At 33.5% G+C, this 13,703-nt stretch overlaps 2 protein-coding genes across 2 annotated transcripts; both read right to left on the minus strand.

Annotated features, from left to right (window-relative positions):
- Nucleotides 1-494: 494 nt before the first annotated feature.
- On the minus strand, nucleotides 495-2,578 carry LOC133286447 (uncharacterized). The gene is given in 4 exon segments (XM_061483868.1): nucleotides 495-1,105; nucleotides 1,107-1,670; nucleotides 1,836-2,435; nucleotides 2,567-2,578. Coding segments are annotated over 2 exon segments (594 nt in total). The 5' UTR covers nucleotides 1,430-1,670; nucleotides 1,836-2,435; nucleotides 2,567-2,578; the 3' UTR covers nucleotides 495-834.
- Nucleotides 2,579-4,541: 1,963 nt separating this feature from the next.
- On the minus strand, nucleotides 4,542-6,937 carry LOC133286445 (pentatricopeptide repeat-containing protein At4g16390, chloroplastic). Its single transcript, XM_061483866.1, has one exon. The coding sequence runs from the start codon at nucleotides 6,847-6,849 to the stop codon at nucleotides 4,744-4,746; it is 2,106 nt and encodes a 701-aa protein (XP_061339850.1). The 5' UTR covers nucleotides 6,850-6,937; the 3' UTR covers nucleotides 4,542-4,743.
- Between the last annotated feature and the right edge of the window lie 6,766 nt (nucleotides 6,938-13,703).

Here is a 13,703-nt window from a genome sequence, read left to right on the forward strand (position 1 = left end):
ACAAAGGAAATTCCAATTTGTCATTGTCTACTGAGGTCATTGATCAATAACAACTAAAGCGTGAGCCGGCAGAGCCTATTCCAATTTGTCTAACGGACAAAAAATGCGATAAGGTCATTTAGTTGTCAGCTTCCTAACAGAAAATTCCCACTGCAAAAAAACAAAACATACCAGGCAAAATAAATTTGTAATGTAAATACAAATGAATTAGTATCTATCTATCCACCTTATTCCTTTTTGATATTCATGACAAACATTGGGAAAACGAGCATCATCATTCATTAAGCAGATTTACTAGAGAGAAAACTTTCTACACCACGAGTATCATAGAAAGGAACTTTGTAGAAACAAAATTGGAAATCCCTATCATGACACTGACCTGATTAAAAAAGTATCAATTAGTGGGTTTTTTTTTTTTTTTTTCAACAATGCAAAAAGTGCAATACAAAGAGGACACGTTGTGAGGGCTTCGCTGCCCAGCATTTCTAAGCACCACTACCCACCAAAGCAGTTCCTTTCAGAGCAAATCAATTTTCACCCTTACTTAGAAGCAAATCCATCATGCAAATTAGCTAGATTTATAGTAATTAAATTGTACGTAAAGAAAGAAACTTTCACTAATTTATGAAAGTATTACAATAATATAACACGCCTTTTATTCTTTCTTAAGCTCCTCGTATCATTTTCATTCCCCCCGAAACACCGTTATTAATTTGTAATAACAAAAACAAAGATTATTTAATCCTGGGATAACCAATAATAAAAGTCCAGTTGCAAGAATGGCCAGATCCAATGGATGGAGTGTAGAGCTTGGCTTTGAATGAGAGAGAGATATCACATAATTGTGCAGGCAGATGGGTTTTCTTCACAGAAATATTCATCACAACGGCTCACGTAACAAGGTCTGCCACCACCATAACTATCATAAACAGGTCTTCCATAACATGGCAGTGGCTCACCGTAACCATGAAAGCATGGCCCACCAGGCCTACCTTCATAGCATGACCCACAGCATACCCCAATCGGAACAACCACCGGCGGTAGTGGTTCTGGTGGCCGTGGACACACGGGAACCTGAGGAGGTGGTTGAGGCTTCGGCTTCTCAGGTTTTCTCAGGCTCCTTTGGCTTCTCTGGTTCTTTAGGCTTCCCGGGTTCTTTGGGCTTCTCAGGCTCTTTAGGCTTCTCTGGTTCCTTTGGTTTCTCGGGCTCCTTAGGCTTCTCTGGTTGCTCAGGCTTTTCGGGCTCCTTAGGCTTCTCTGGTTGCTCGGGCTTTTCGGGCTCCTTAGGCTTCTCTGGTTCCTTGGGCTTCGAAGGTTCCACAATTTCATTGCTCTTGATAGAACCACAACCTTTGCAGCAAAGCTTGTCCCTTAACTTCTCAGGGTTACAGTAGACAGTGGGTGATATCACTAAAAGGTTTGAATCCATGTGTAGAACAAAAGAGATTAATGATCAAAATTATCAAACACAATGCAATTATAGAAATTAGACCAGACTTACTTGATGTCAGTATAATGGAACAGACAGATGAATGTATGCAGAGTAATGGAAAAAAATCTGAGCCCACAGAATGTGTATCCTTAAAACAATTTGTCCCTGCACTGATGCCAAAGGTTGATGGACAAGTGTCTCCCAGGATAGAACGGATTTCGTCTGAGAAATGGTGGCACTACCGGTCGACAGCCCAAACGAACACAACAAATTGTCAGAGGAAAGTACACTGGAAAACAGAAAAGAGGATGCAAACCGGAAGAAGAAAAAATTCCAGCAAAGTAACAGTGCAGAAAACTGGACAATTTTTCTGGGAGGTCAGGGTCTATTTATAGATACTGACCGGTTACGATGAACCGCCGCCGGCGACGAACCGCCGTGACTGATGACTGCGAACGGGAACGATCGGTGACCAATTCGGTGAACAGATACAACCGGTGACCGGTTCACGAAAGGTAAGAACCGATTTGGTTCAAAACGTTCAAAAAATCAGCAGGTAGAAACGTTTGAGTTTGAAAAATTGGAGGGAAGCAACGGATAGTCACAGGAGTATTTTGGACAAAAAATTAAAAAATTATTTAATAAAAAAAATTTATTTAACAAACATGTACGATCCGCCGCACCAGCCGGACGGACGACGGTGCGTGCGGGCCGGACCTAAGCCCACCTAGCTCCTCCCCCTCTACAAAATGTGTAGTGACCCAAAGGCCAATTTAGGAGTGTGAGGTGGAAGCTTATAAACTCTCTCCCCTCTTACTATTTGTCCAACGTGGAACTTCTTAAACCCACACACCTCTTCAACTTCCCTTTTTTCCTTTCTTCCTTGACCCACTTCTTATTCATAACCAATAGAATGTATATACAATTTATGTATAAATTCCAACACATACCACTTTGATGGTCACGATGTTATTCTTGTAGTCGTACTCCTGGCCTCGAATTTCTCTTGTTCATAAAAAAAAGTTCAACACCAAAAAATGAACTCAATTTGATATCTTTTTTTTCATTTACTCTTACTATAGTCTATAGCTAGCAGAGCAATAAAACTGATTAAGAAAGTGATCAGATACTCACGAGGGAATTTGCAGAGAACCTTCTTGACCCAATCAGGAAGTTCAGGTGATTCGGGGGTTGTTTGCGACTTTACCAATGTGCAAAGTGGGTTGCAGTAAATGAAGCGATGCGAACCATTGAAGGTGGTGATTCTTGGATGCAGACGATGCGTGAATCGGTTCAGGATTCGGAACTTTGAGAGCATTTTAGGGTGTCTTTGAATATGGAAAGAGAGGGGATTCACTTCTAAGCTCAATGCCTAATGAATGAATAATGAAAAGGATAATATAATTAAAAAATGAGAAAGGTTATCCAACTCTTTTTTTTTTACAACTTCTTACCATCGTATTTTAACACCGTTGATTTCCGTCAATCAACGGTTATAATTTTTACAAATTAAGCTCATTAATTAATAATTAATTCACAATAAATGATAATTGTTGATTGACGAACGGTATTAAGATATGATTGTAAGAGGTTGTAAAAAAAAAGTTATAAGTATAACCTTCTCCTTAAAAAATTTGAAAAATAAAAAATGATATGCTCTAAGTAATTTTTTCCCCTTCAATCTAACATTTCGTAATTATTTTTAGGGAAAAAAGATTGTAACTGAATTCTTTTAGTAGTTATAATTATATATTTTATGGAGTATATAGTTATACGGTAAAGGATTTCTCTAGTCAATAGAGATAAGTTATGTCCAGTGAGCCCAAAACGACGTTGTTTTGGGGCGGAAATCAAGGTATTTTTGTAATTATAATATATTGTAGGGTTATATTAGTCTTTATCATTATAATTTTTTAATCTTATAACTCCCTTAAAACGACGTTGTTTTGAGCTCACTGGAGATAACTTTATCTCCGGTGACTGAAGAAATATTTTTCCCATAGTTATAAGGATTTAATGTTTCTAAAGTGAATGTAGATAAGTTATCTACATTCACTCTCAAAACGATGTCGTTTTGGATTTAAAAACTAAAAAATTATAATGAAAAAAGAATGCCTATCTGGTGTTCAAGTCTCCGGCTTCGGCCTATGTAGATTCGGCAAATGTTTTTAACTATTATAACCCTGAAATAAATTGTAATTATAAAAATACCTTGATTTCTTCCTCAAAACGACGTCGTTTTGGGCTCAGTGTATATAAGTTATCTACATTGACTGTAGAAAAAATGAACTCTAGTTATAATATTAAAATTATATGTTTTCTCTTTTCAAAAATTATCTACTGAAAAAAAATATAACTTTAATATTATAATTATATATTCTTTAAAATACATAATTATAATTATTAAATGAACATAACCTTCTATCCTTAAAATTAAAATTACACATTAAATCCATGTAATACAAAGAAAACAATGTCAAGGCCATGTGGCTATGCGCTCCAAGTGCAAGGAGGATTTGAGCTCCCAATGTCATGGTATGCACTCCATAAGCCCTACCATTTCAATGTTACTGATCTTCCTCAAAGAATACAAATTTTAATCAAGGTCAATCCCCCTGCCCACATAATTAATCGAAATAAGGTCAACCTCAACCTCAACCAACAGAAAAATCACTAGCACTGTGTCTATAATAGAAAACCGTACTAGTGTATTGTTGGGTTGCTCTCCTACGCACATACATTTTTTGACGCCCGACGTGGTTTGCATCTTACATAAAAAAGGAATTTTTGGCAAGAGTTTTTGCATATAATATATATGAGTAAAGTTATACTTACAAACTATTTTTGTTTACAACCTCTTATAATCATATATTAACACAGTTGATTTCCATCAATCAACGGTTATTATTTTTTCAAATTAAACTCATTAATTAATTATTAATTCACAATAAATAATAACCGTTGATTGACGAAAATCAACGGTTAATATATGGTTGTAAGAAGTTGTAAACGAAAATAAATTATAAGTATAACCATCATCGTAATATATTATTCGGAAGAAATTTATAATTTCCTAGATCTCTCAACTGCAAAGAACCATAACCACCAATCTAAGACAATATATACCAGTATCAGGGCTTCATTTACTCTATACGACATCAAAAAATAAAACAATTATTATTTCTGAATTTAATACAAAATTTTCCTCAAAAGACAAAGGAAAATGTATTAAAACTACAAGGCACATCATCATTCCCTGAAACATTATCAACGGTGAAAGTTGGAACACCTAAAATAATGGATTTCAGAAATTATGCAGCAACTAATTCAGAAGAAACCCTAGACTCCAGCCATGACTTGAGTGCTTCCTGTGTAGTCAAAAACCAGCCAGCCTTATCAGGAGCCTCGTGGAATGGAGCATTGAGTTCCTTCAAATGTGATTCAAATATACTGGCCAAACCTTTGTCCGAATACTTGTGTTTCCCATGACCAGTATTAATTCCAAGCAGTGGTGGAAGGTCCTCTCCAGATTCCAAAGCCTTAGACAAGTCATTTATCCAAACATGTAATGCAGTTAGCCCAGCTCCAAGTGAGAGACTCTTTACATGCAAAGACCACTGAGTTTGAGACCTCGACTGTACATCTGTATATATCTCAAGGGTCAACCCCAAGTCCAGAAGCTCACCTGCTCTGTCCATCAAATTTGTGTTTACACAAAGATCAATCAGAGAATTGCAAAAGGCCTTCTTTACTTCACCATTAATTGAATTAAAGAGTTCCGCTGCTTCTTTTCTGAACTCTCCATCACCCTCCAGCCCTTCCACCAAATATCTTACGACAGACCCAAGCTTCGGATTGGCCTTCTCCACACAATCTGTTAGCTTACCAAGTTCTTCTTTTGGTGTTTGGGTCATAACATTCAGAAGACAACCGCAGAAACGACCATCTGGAATGATGCCCAAATCCAAGAGTTGATTAAATGTCTTCACAACGTCATCAGTACGCTTGGCTTTTCCATAGCACTGGACAAGAGATGTCAGAACAAAAATAGTAGGCTCGAATCCAGATTCAATCATTTCATTCAACATTCTTTCAGCCTCTGAAACGTTTCCACTGCAGGAATATATGGTAATCAAGGACGAGAATGTCCAACTGTCAGGACTGCAAGTTGCAGAACTTCTCATGTCTTCAAAAATTTTAAATGCTTCGTCTGTGTATCCAACATCAGCACACATAGATAAAATGGTATTATAAAGATTCGTATTCAAAAACATTCCCTTTTCCTTCATTTCCTTATAAACAATGAGAGCATCTTCACTGTATCGTGCTCTACCATAGGCTCGTAAAAGAGCTGCATAAGTTGCAAAGTTGGGCGAAAATCCATTATTTGTCATCTCTTTATAAATAGTCTTGGCCTGCCAGGGCCTCTTAGCTCTTCCCATAGCATCCAACAGAGTTTTATAAATAACCATGTTAGGTTTAACATCCAGAACCTTCATTTCTTCGTAGACATTTAAGCATCCATCATAATTTTCTGCCATCCCATACATTCTAATCAATGTTGAGAACGTTACAGTATCAATGCGCCATTTCTCCGTTCTGGCACGATCATACAATTTCAAAGCCATATCAATATTACCAGTCCGTCCATAAGCATCAATCATAGCCGAGTATGTAACATCATCAGGTACACACCCGAAGGCAGGCATCTTTTCAAACCACTCCACAGCCTTATTTGGCAAAGAACACATCCTAGCACAGCTAATTATAGTTGAAAATGTAACATTATCAGGCTTCACTCCACTCTCAAGCATTTCATCAAACAGCTTCTCCGCTCCATCCAGATCCCTACACTTCCTAAACACCTTAAGGGTGACATTGTAAAGAATCACCTCCCTAGTTACTCTAATCTTCCCCTTAAAGTATTTATGAACAAGAGGTGCAGTTTCGGAATTCATCATGTTATTGATAACAACTACAACGTCTTGCTCTAAAAACCTATGCCCTGAGCCCACGAAAACTTCAGAGACATCCTGCTCAGTGGGATTGCATGAATCCAAAGACTGAGCAAGTTTGACAAGAGAATTGTACCTGGAATCATAAGATTTCTTCAGAAGTTGTTTGGCTTTGGGGCTTCTAGGATTGACCCAGATGTAACTTTTCGAGGAAGACGAAGACTTTCCAACTGGGTCCTCAAAGTTTGCGTCTTCTTCGGAGTTAACGTCCGGTGCTAGTTGTTCCGGAATAGGTTCCTGTAAAGAGACGTGGAGAGAAGTTTTGGATTGGGAGGTGAGGGAAGCAGAGGGTTGAAAGGAAGAAGGAAAGTTTCGGAGTAGGAACTTGCGAGAAGAAGAACAAGAGATGAAGGGTGGATCATGGAAGAGAGAAGAAGGTGAAGAGCAAAGATTGTAAGCCATTTTCCACAGTTTCACACTACACTCTGACTCTGCTCTGCGATGCGATGCGTGTGTCTCTCACAGCCTTATCGCGCAACGGAGACAATCATAAATATCTAATTCAGAAATAAATAACACATTTCTCACTCTTTCACTCATTCAGTTTTTTAAATTGTAGGGTGCACGAAACTAGGTTAGGTTATTACTGACGTTACATAGATCTTATTAATAAAGTATGGACTGGTCTGGTTAACATGAAATTTTATTTAATAAATAAAAAATTAGGGATTTTATAATTGTCTTCTTAATAAAAAAATTAAGATATATAATTAATTAACATAAAATTTCATTTGATAATAAAAAAATATCACACTTCTATCTAATTTAAGATCTTAATCTCTCTCTCTCTCTCTTATTTTTCATTATAAAATTATTTTTCTGCATACAAATACCCTGACGTCAAGTCAGAATAAGATTGGGGTAAACAATGTAAATAGGTCAGATTTGTATATGAGGATGAAAATTCTACAATTATAATAAAATATATTCTAGATTGATAAGGCGAATAACGTAAGTGAATATTCATGGAGGGAGTCTCAAAAATGGGACTCGGGTATTGGGCCCAATTTACCTGTTTGGAACAGTAATAAAATATCTAACATGGTTGGTTTTCTTGGATATTAATAAAGGAAATTTGGATTTAAGGACAAGTTATAATTTAAATAGGGTGGTTTTCTAATGATATCAAGACTTGAGCTCTTGATTGAATGAATATTTTTAGAATGGTCCGTTTAGTTTTCCGTCCCTGGCAATAACAAGTGAATTTGAAAGACATTCACCCCTCTTAGATTGGATTGGTTAAACAAAACCGAACGTTGTTACATCCGAAGGTAAATTCAATACACTTGAACACCCCTCTTTAACTTCACCTTCTGTAGTAGAATGGACTTAAACTTGTTCCAAAGCAAAGTGTTTAGGCCCAGCCCAAGTATAGGAGATTCCTTTCACTCTTCTTTGTCGCTGATAAGGAAGTATTAGAAGCTCTCATTAGCAATGTAGTCAACAAATTTTTTGTTAGGTGCTTGTAGCTAGATTTGTTCATGTGTGTATTTGGCCTCTGCAAATGGTTCTAACTTTTAGGTCAACAAACTTGCTTAACGCAAGGCTTAATTTTCGGGATTAGAGTATTCTTTTTTCGGGATATGAAGAATGTATTCTTTACAAATAAATAAATAAAATAAGAAAATCCATTTTACAGAGTAAAAGTTTTGTATTGTATGACTTGCTCAATCTAAAAGGTAATTAAGTAAACTACTAAACAAATAAATAAAAGGTAATTAAGTAATTACTGTAAATGATATTTTATATTGTATTTCTCATTAATTTGTCTCTATTATTTTTTCCATTTTTCTTATTTTTTCTTTTTCTCTCTCTCTCAATTTTTTTTTTATAAAATCAAACATCATGAAAATGGGATTATTTGAACGAAAATCCCCTTTTCTCTAACCAACAAAAAAAAATCCCATGTCTCTAAAATACTAAATTATTCTTCAACTGTATACTAACAAAGTTAAAAATGATGATTCAAAAAATTAAAACAAATTATAATAAATTAATCAAAATTTAAACTAAATTAATGAAATTTTTTACGGCTGCACAGTTATAAAATTAAAATGAATTTAAGATCAAATCAGTTTTATTTTAAAAATTAAAATAAAATATTTATAATAATCCTCAAAATATTTTATTGCAAATACAATCTATATTATGTTTGAACTTGCAATTTTTGGGAAAATTGCAAACCATCTAGTTAAACATTGATCAAACATAAGAAGAAAATAATGGAACTTGCAATGCACGCGTGGTGCTGACGGGAGAAAGTGACAAAAGAAAAAAAAAATTGGTTGAATTAAAATTTGGAAATTAAAGTAAAAGCATTGTAATTAATATATTTATTAACGAAGGATTAGTAGCGTTAATGAAACTTAAAAATTTAGATTAACGTATTATCCATTAAGGTGACAATTGTCGGTGGGAGAGTAACTTGCAAATAATTTTAAAATGATTATGCTTAGGGTCCACTTACAAGGTTCCAATGACCTTCGTAATGACTTGAGGGGAGTTAGTCTCCCAAGATTGTGCCCAGTATAGGGCTTTTTTTAATGTTGCTTTAGTTTTCATTGTATTTCCAAAAAAAAAAAAAAAAAAAAAAGTTCCAATGACCTGGAAAGCACACGGATTCGTTGATTTTTTAAAATTGTGTTTGGGACACGTGATCAACTCTTGAACATGCTCTGACATATTTTTTGGACACGCAGTCAATTTTTTTTCGACATATGGACACGTTTTTTTTTTTAGTCTTAATTTTATTTTATTAACTAAAAATAAAAAAAAATCATTTATAAATCAATTTTTTACTGTTATGAAATTTGACATAAAAAAATTAACAAGGTACAAAAAATTAATTTTGTTTATATTTATGTTATGAAATTTGAATATTTGATTGGTTATATGACTTATTATGGACTAATTATCTATTAAATATAAATTATATTATTATATATATTAAAAATATTATTTAATATCAAAACGTGTCTCAACGTGTCAAAATATGTCATTTTTTAGAATTAACGTGTTGGCGTGTCATGTCGTGTCGTGTCCCGTGTCCCGTGTCAGCTAAGTTTTTTAAAAAATAAATGAATAAATAAATAAAATTGTCAAAATAAGTTCGTATTCTTATGACTTCTGAGAAATATAAATTATCCTCGTTACTTTGACATATTCAAAAATTATTATTTTAGATTACCAAAAAAGAAATTATTATTTTAACATATTTTAATTGAATCATGTCAAAAAAAAAATCTCCTTATATCTTTATACTTAGGGTGTGCACGATAATCTTCTCGAAATCAGTTCTTTTTAATTTTTGTTCTCGATAATATAAATAGATAAAAAAAAACTTGGTTAGTAAAATTGATTTATTTTTTTGTTCTCATAATGAATCATTTAATTTTTATGCTAGGGAACAGGAACGAGAATCACAAATTTTTTGTTTTTTTTGTTCCGGTACAAAATGAGAAACATTTATCTCTCTCAATCACTCTCCACCACTACTATCATCATCACCACCACCATGATCCTGACAGGACCACAGCTACCATCATCGTCGTCGTCGTCATACCACAAGTGTCGTTGTCACCACCACCTCCACCCATAGCCACCATCGCCACCAACACTACCATCATGTCACCGTCACCACCACCACTACTATCACTACGTCACAGTTGCTACTAGAGCCGGTAAAACGGGTTCGGCTCGGCGGGCCAACCCGCCAAACGGGGCAGGGCGGGCTGAGTTTTTCAACTCATCTCAAAAGCGAGGCAGGGCGGGGCGGGCTTATTTTTTGACGGGTTGATGGCGGGTATAGGCGGGCCGAGGCAGGTCAGTGTAAAATAGGCTCGGGCTGGCGGGCCAACCCTCCAAACGGGGCGGGGCGGGACGGGCTGAGTTTTTCAGCCCACTTTCAAAAGTGGGGCGGGGCGGGCTGACTCATTTTTTGGCAGGGTGGGGCGGACCGCCCACTTTGCCACCTCTAGTTGCCACCCATCACTGACATCACAATCACTGCCTTCATCACCACTATTGTCACCAACTTTCACCACTATCGTCGCAGTCACTGTCGTCGCCAACCACCTCCACCATTATCGCAGCCACTACCGTCACCACCATCACCACTGCTACCGTAGTCACATCCATTATTGTCACTACCACTATCACCATCACTGCCACCATTACCACCACACTCGCTGCCGCCACCACCACCATAGCATATGAAAAGGAAAGTGATGATCCGAAAAAAAATTTTGCTTAATAAAAATTATTTTTTATTATATTTTTTAGTGTGTTATCAAACACAATTCTCATTATCGGAATAAAAATAGAACATGTTATCAAACAAATTTTTTCTCAAAAACTGTTCCCAGACAGAAAAATAGAAAAGAATTATTTCTTTTCATAAACAGTGCGAGGGAACAGAATAGTTGTCACACGCTTAGTATCTATGTCTATTTGGTGGTTTTAAGTTTTTTTTTATATAAAAAAATAGTCAAATATATTTTTATAGAAGTTATTATCATAAAAAGAATTTTTTTTATAATGAATAAAAAAAATATTAACATATAGGGGAAACTTATTTTTAGATGGATTCAATTTTTTCGAAACACTCGTATTTTTTTATTATTTTTTTGTATCCTGCATGGGGTTAAAACTCCAAACCAGGCTAAGAGGAAGCAATACAATAAGTTCTACCAAAATCACCTATATTAGCTAAATACAAAAGATTTATGCCAGGGGAAGGGGCCACGAAAGAGCAATAATATGCTGGATTCGAATTGATCAAGGGAAGGTTTGAGAGCTAATTTGCACAATAATTTTCTTCTCTATACCTGTGTTGTATCTTAACTAGGGAGTCTTTTTCTATCCTTGCCTCTATGCAAAACACTCGTATTTATTTTTCAGTTATGTATTTATTTTAATGGATAGAGTCATGTTTGTTATTGTGATTTGATACATCCAAAAAAATTTAAATATATCTTCTGGGATGAAGCTCCTTTTAATAATAATAAAATATTTATTGTTGGATCAATTTTTTCATTAAATTCTTCATCTTTAAAAAAAAATTATTTTATTTTTTTCACCATATTTGTGTTTATTTAAATAATATAAGCTTTAAATACCCTTCTATAATAAATTTAATTAGGAAAACAGCTTATAAAAAAATTATTTTACCAAGTAATTTGATTTTATTTTAAATTTTAAAGTGACTTTAAAAATTAAAAAATTTATATAATTATCCAACAATTTTTAACTTTATATTTTAAATTTTTTTCCTTTAATTTTTAGGGTTTAATGTTTGCCATTAAAACATAAAGCTATGTTATTTTAAGTGAGAGAAAAACACAAATAATAAAAATTATTGAAGAGAAAGTAGGTAATTTTTTTTAAAATTTAAATAAAAAATATTAGATTGTGTACTTTAAAATGATAAATATTTATGTACCCAAAAAAAATGATAAACAATTTTCCTGATAAGTAAGTTTTAACTAAAAAATCATCAAACCGGCTCTTAATTAATTAAGTGATGCATTTTCCTTAGCCACATGACCCACGCTGTACAGCATTCCTCGCTTCATTGTACTTGCTATTTCCGTTAACAATGGAACGAGAAATTCTTAAATAAATATGATTTATTATACGCTCAATTCAATTAGTCAATATACGAAAAAAAAAGGGATTATTTGAAGATAAATTTAATATTGAGTAAAGAATTTTTTTTGGTCCTCGACAAGAGGCTCATTTTAATCTCTTTAGGGAAAAAAGTTGATTTATTATCTTTCTGAAATTCAAAATAATTTCAGTTAGTCGAAATTGTGATCTCTCTTAAATTTAAAAAATATTCATATTAGTTTTTAAGGATTAATATGAGTTTATTTTGAATTTTAAAGAAATCACGAGTCAACTTTTATTTCTAAATTATTAAATCAAGATCCAAAAAATATTTTACTTTATAATTTTAGAGCAGAAGATCTCGAATACGTGAGCGAGTAAAAAAAATATTCAATTAACTATAAAGATTTGAGTTTCTATCATGCTTTCGTTCATGATCCGATCTGCACGTGTAAGTAAAAAAAATTATTTGAATAAAAGTTATAGAATATATATTAAAATAATTTATGTAGCATTACAATTTTAATTTTTTTAGGGTGAAGATCTTCTAAATATTATTGGGGACATGATACTTATGCCTCCTTTTTTCATATTTACTTTATTTATTTCTATCTCAATCTCTCAACCAATAACTGGGAGGAGGTGTCATTTAACGTATTAAAAAGAAATAAGTACAGCAATAATAAAAAAACAGTTATAGAGTGTGTCTGGGAGTTAATTTTAAAAAGAAATGAAAAGAAATAAGAAGATTTTAGTTACGTCTTCATATTGTAATGTGAGTTTTAAATCATAGAGAATAGAAAAATTTTATAAAACCTTCAAATATTATTCTCACCCTTAAGATCGGAATTCTCCTAATTTGGGGTCAGAGAGAAAAAATACAGTAAATTATTTATATGTCCTTACTCTTTTTCTCAACTTTTTTATTTTCTCTCTTTCTTAAATGTTTTGATGAAATATTTTTATGTTGTTTCCAATTGCATTATTTTGAGATAAATGATTTATTTTTAGATATGTGATTTAATTTTTTTTAATAATTTTAACTTAGTTATAATGTAAAAGAGTAAATATCATTTTTGGTCCTCAGCAAATTTTACGATGCTCGCTTTAGTCCCTAGAAAATAAAAAGGCCCATCGTAGTTCCTAAGATATTCAAAATAAACCCATTTTAGTCATTTTAGGGACTAATATGGGTCTTTTTTGAATTTGTGAGGGGCCACGATTTCAACTAAATGAGTTCATTTTGAATTTCTTATGGACCACAATGGGCCTTTTTATTTGTTAGGGACTAAAACGGGCATCGAGAAATTTGCTGAGGACTAAAAAGGATATTTAATCTAATGTAAAATAGACTATTTTAGAGAGAGAAAATATTTTTTTAGAGGAAGAATTATTTTTTAAATGTGAAAATTACATAAATAATTTTTTTATAAACTTTAAATTTAATTTAATTTGTAAAATATAATAAGGAAAAAGTGTGCGTCATTTTAAAGGATTTAAAATTATATCATTTTAAGTGGGAGAAAGATAAATCATGGAAGAGAGAGTAAAAAAAATAATAAAGGTGTGGATACCACCTCTTTGTGAGAGTAAAATGACACAAATTATACCATTTAAAAGGACAAATATTTTGTTTCCATATAATAACT

Source organism: Gastrolobium bilobum, unplaced genomic scaffold (genome assembly GCF_033153095.1).
Source record: "Gastrolobium bilobum isolate Gb01-03AN ecotype WA unplaced genomic scaffold, APGP_CSIRO_Gbil_v1 utg16135, whole genome shotgun sequence".
Taxonomy (NCBI): domain Eukaryota; kingdom Viridiplantae; phylum Streptophyta; class Magnoliopsida; order Fabales; family Fabaceae; genus Gastrolobium; species Gastrolobium bilobum.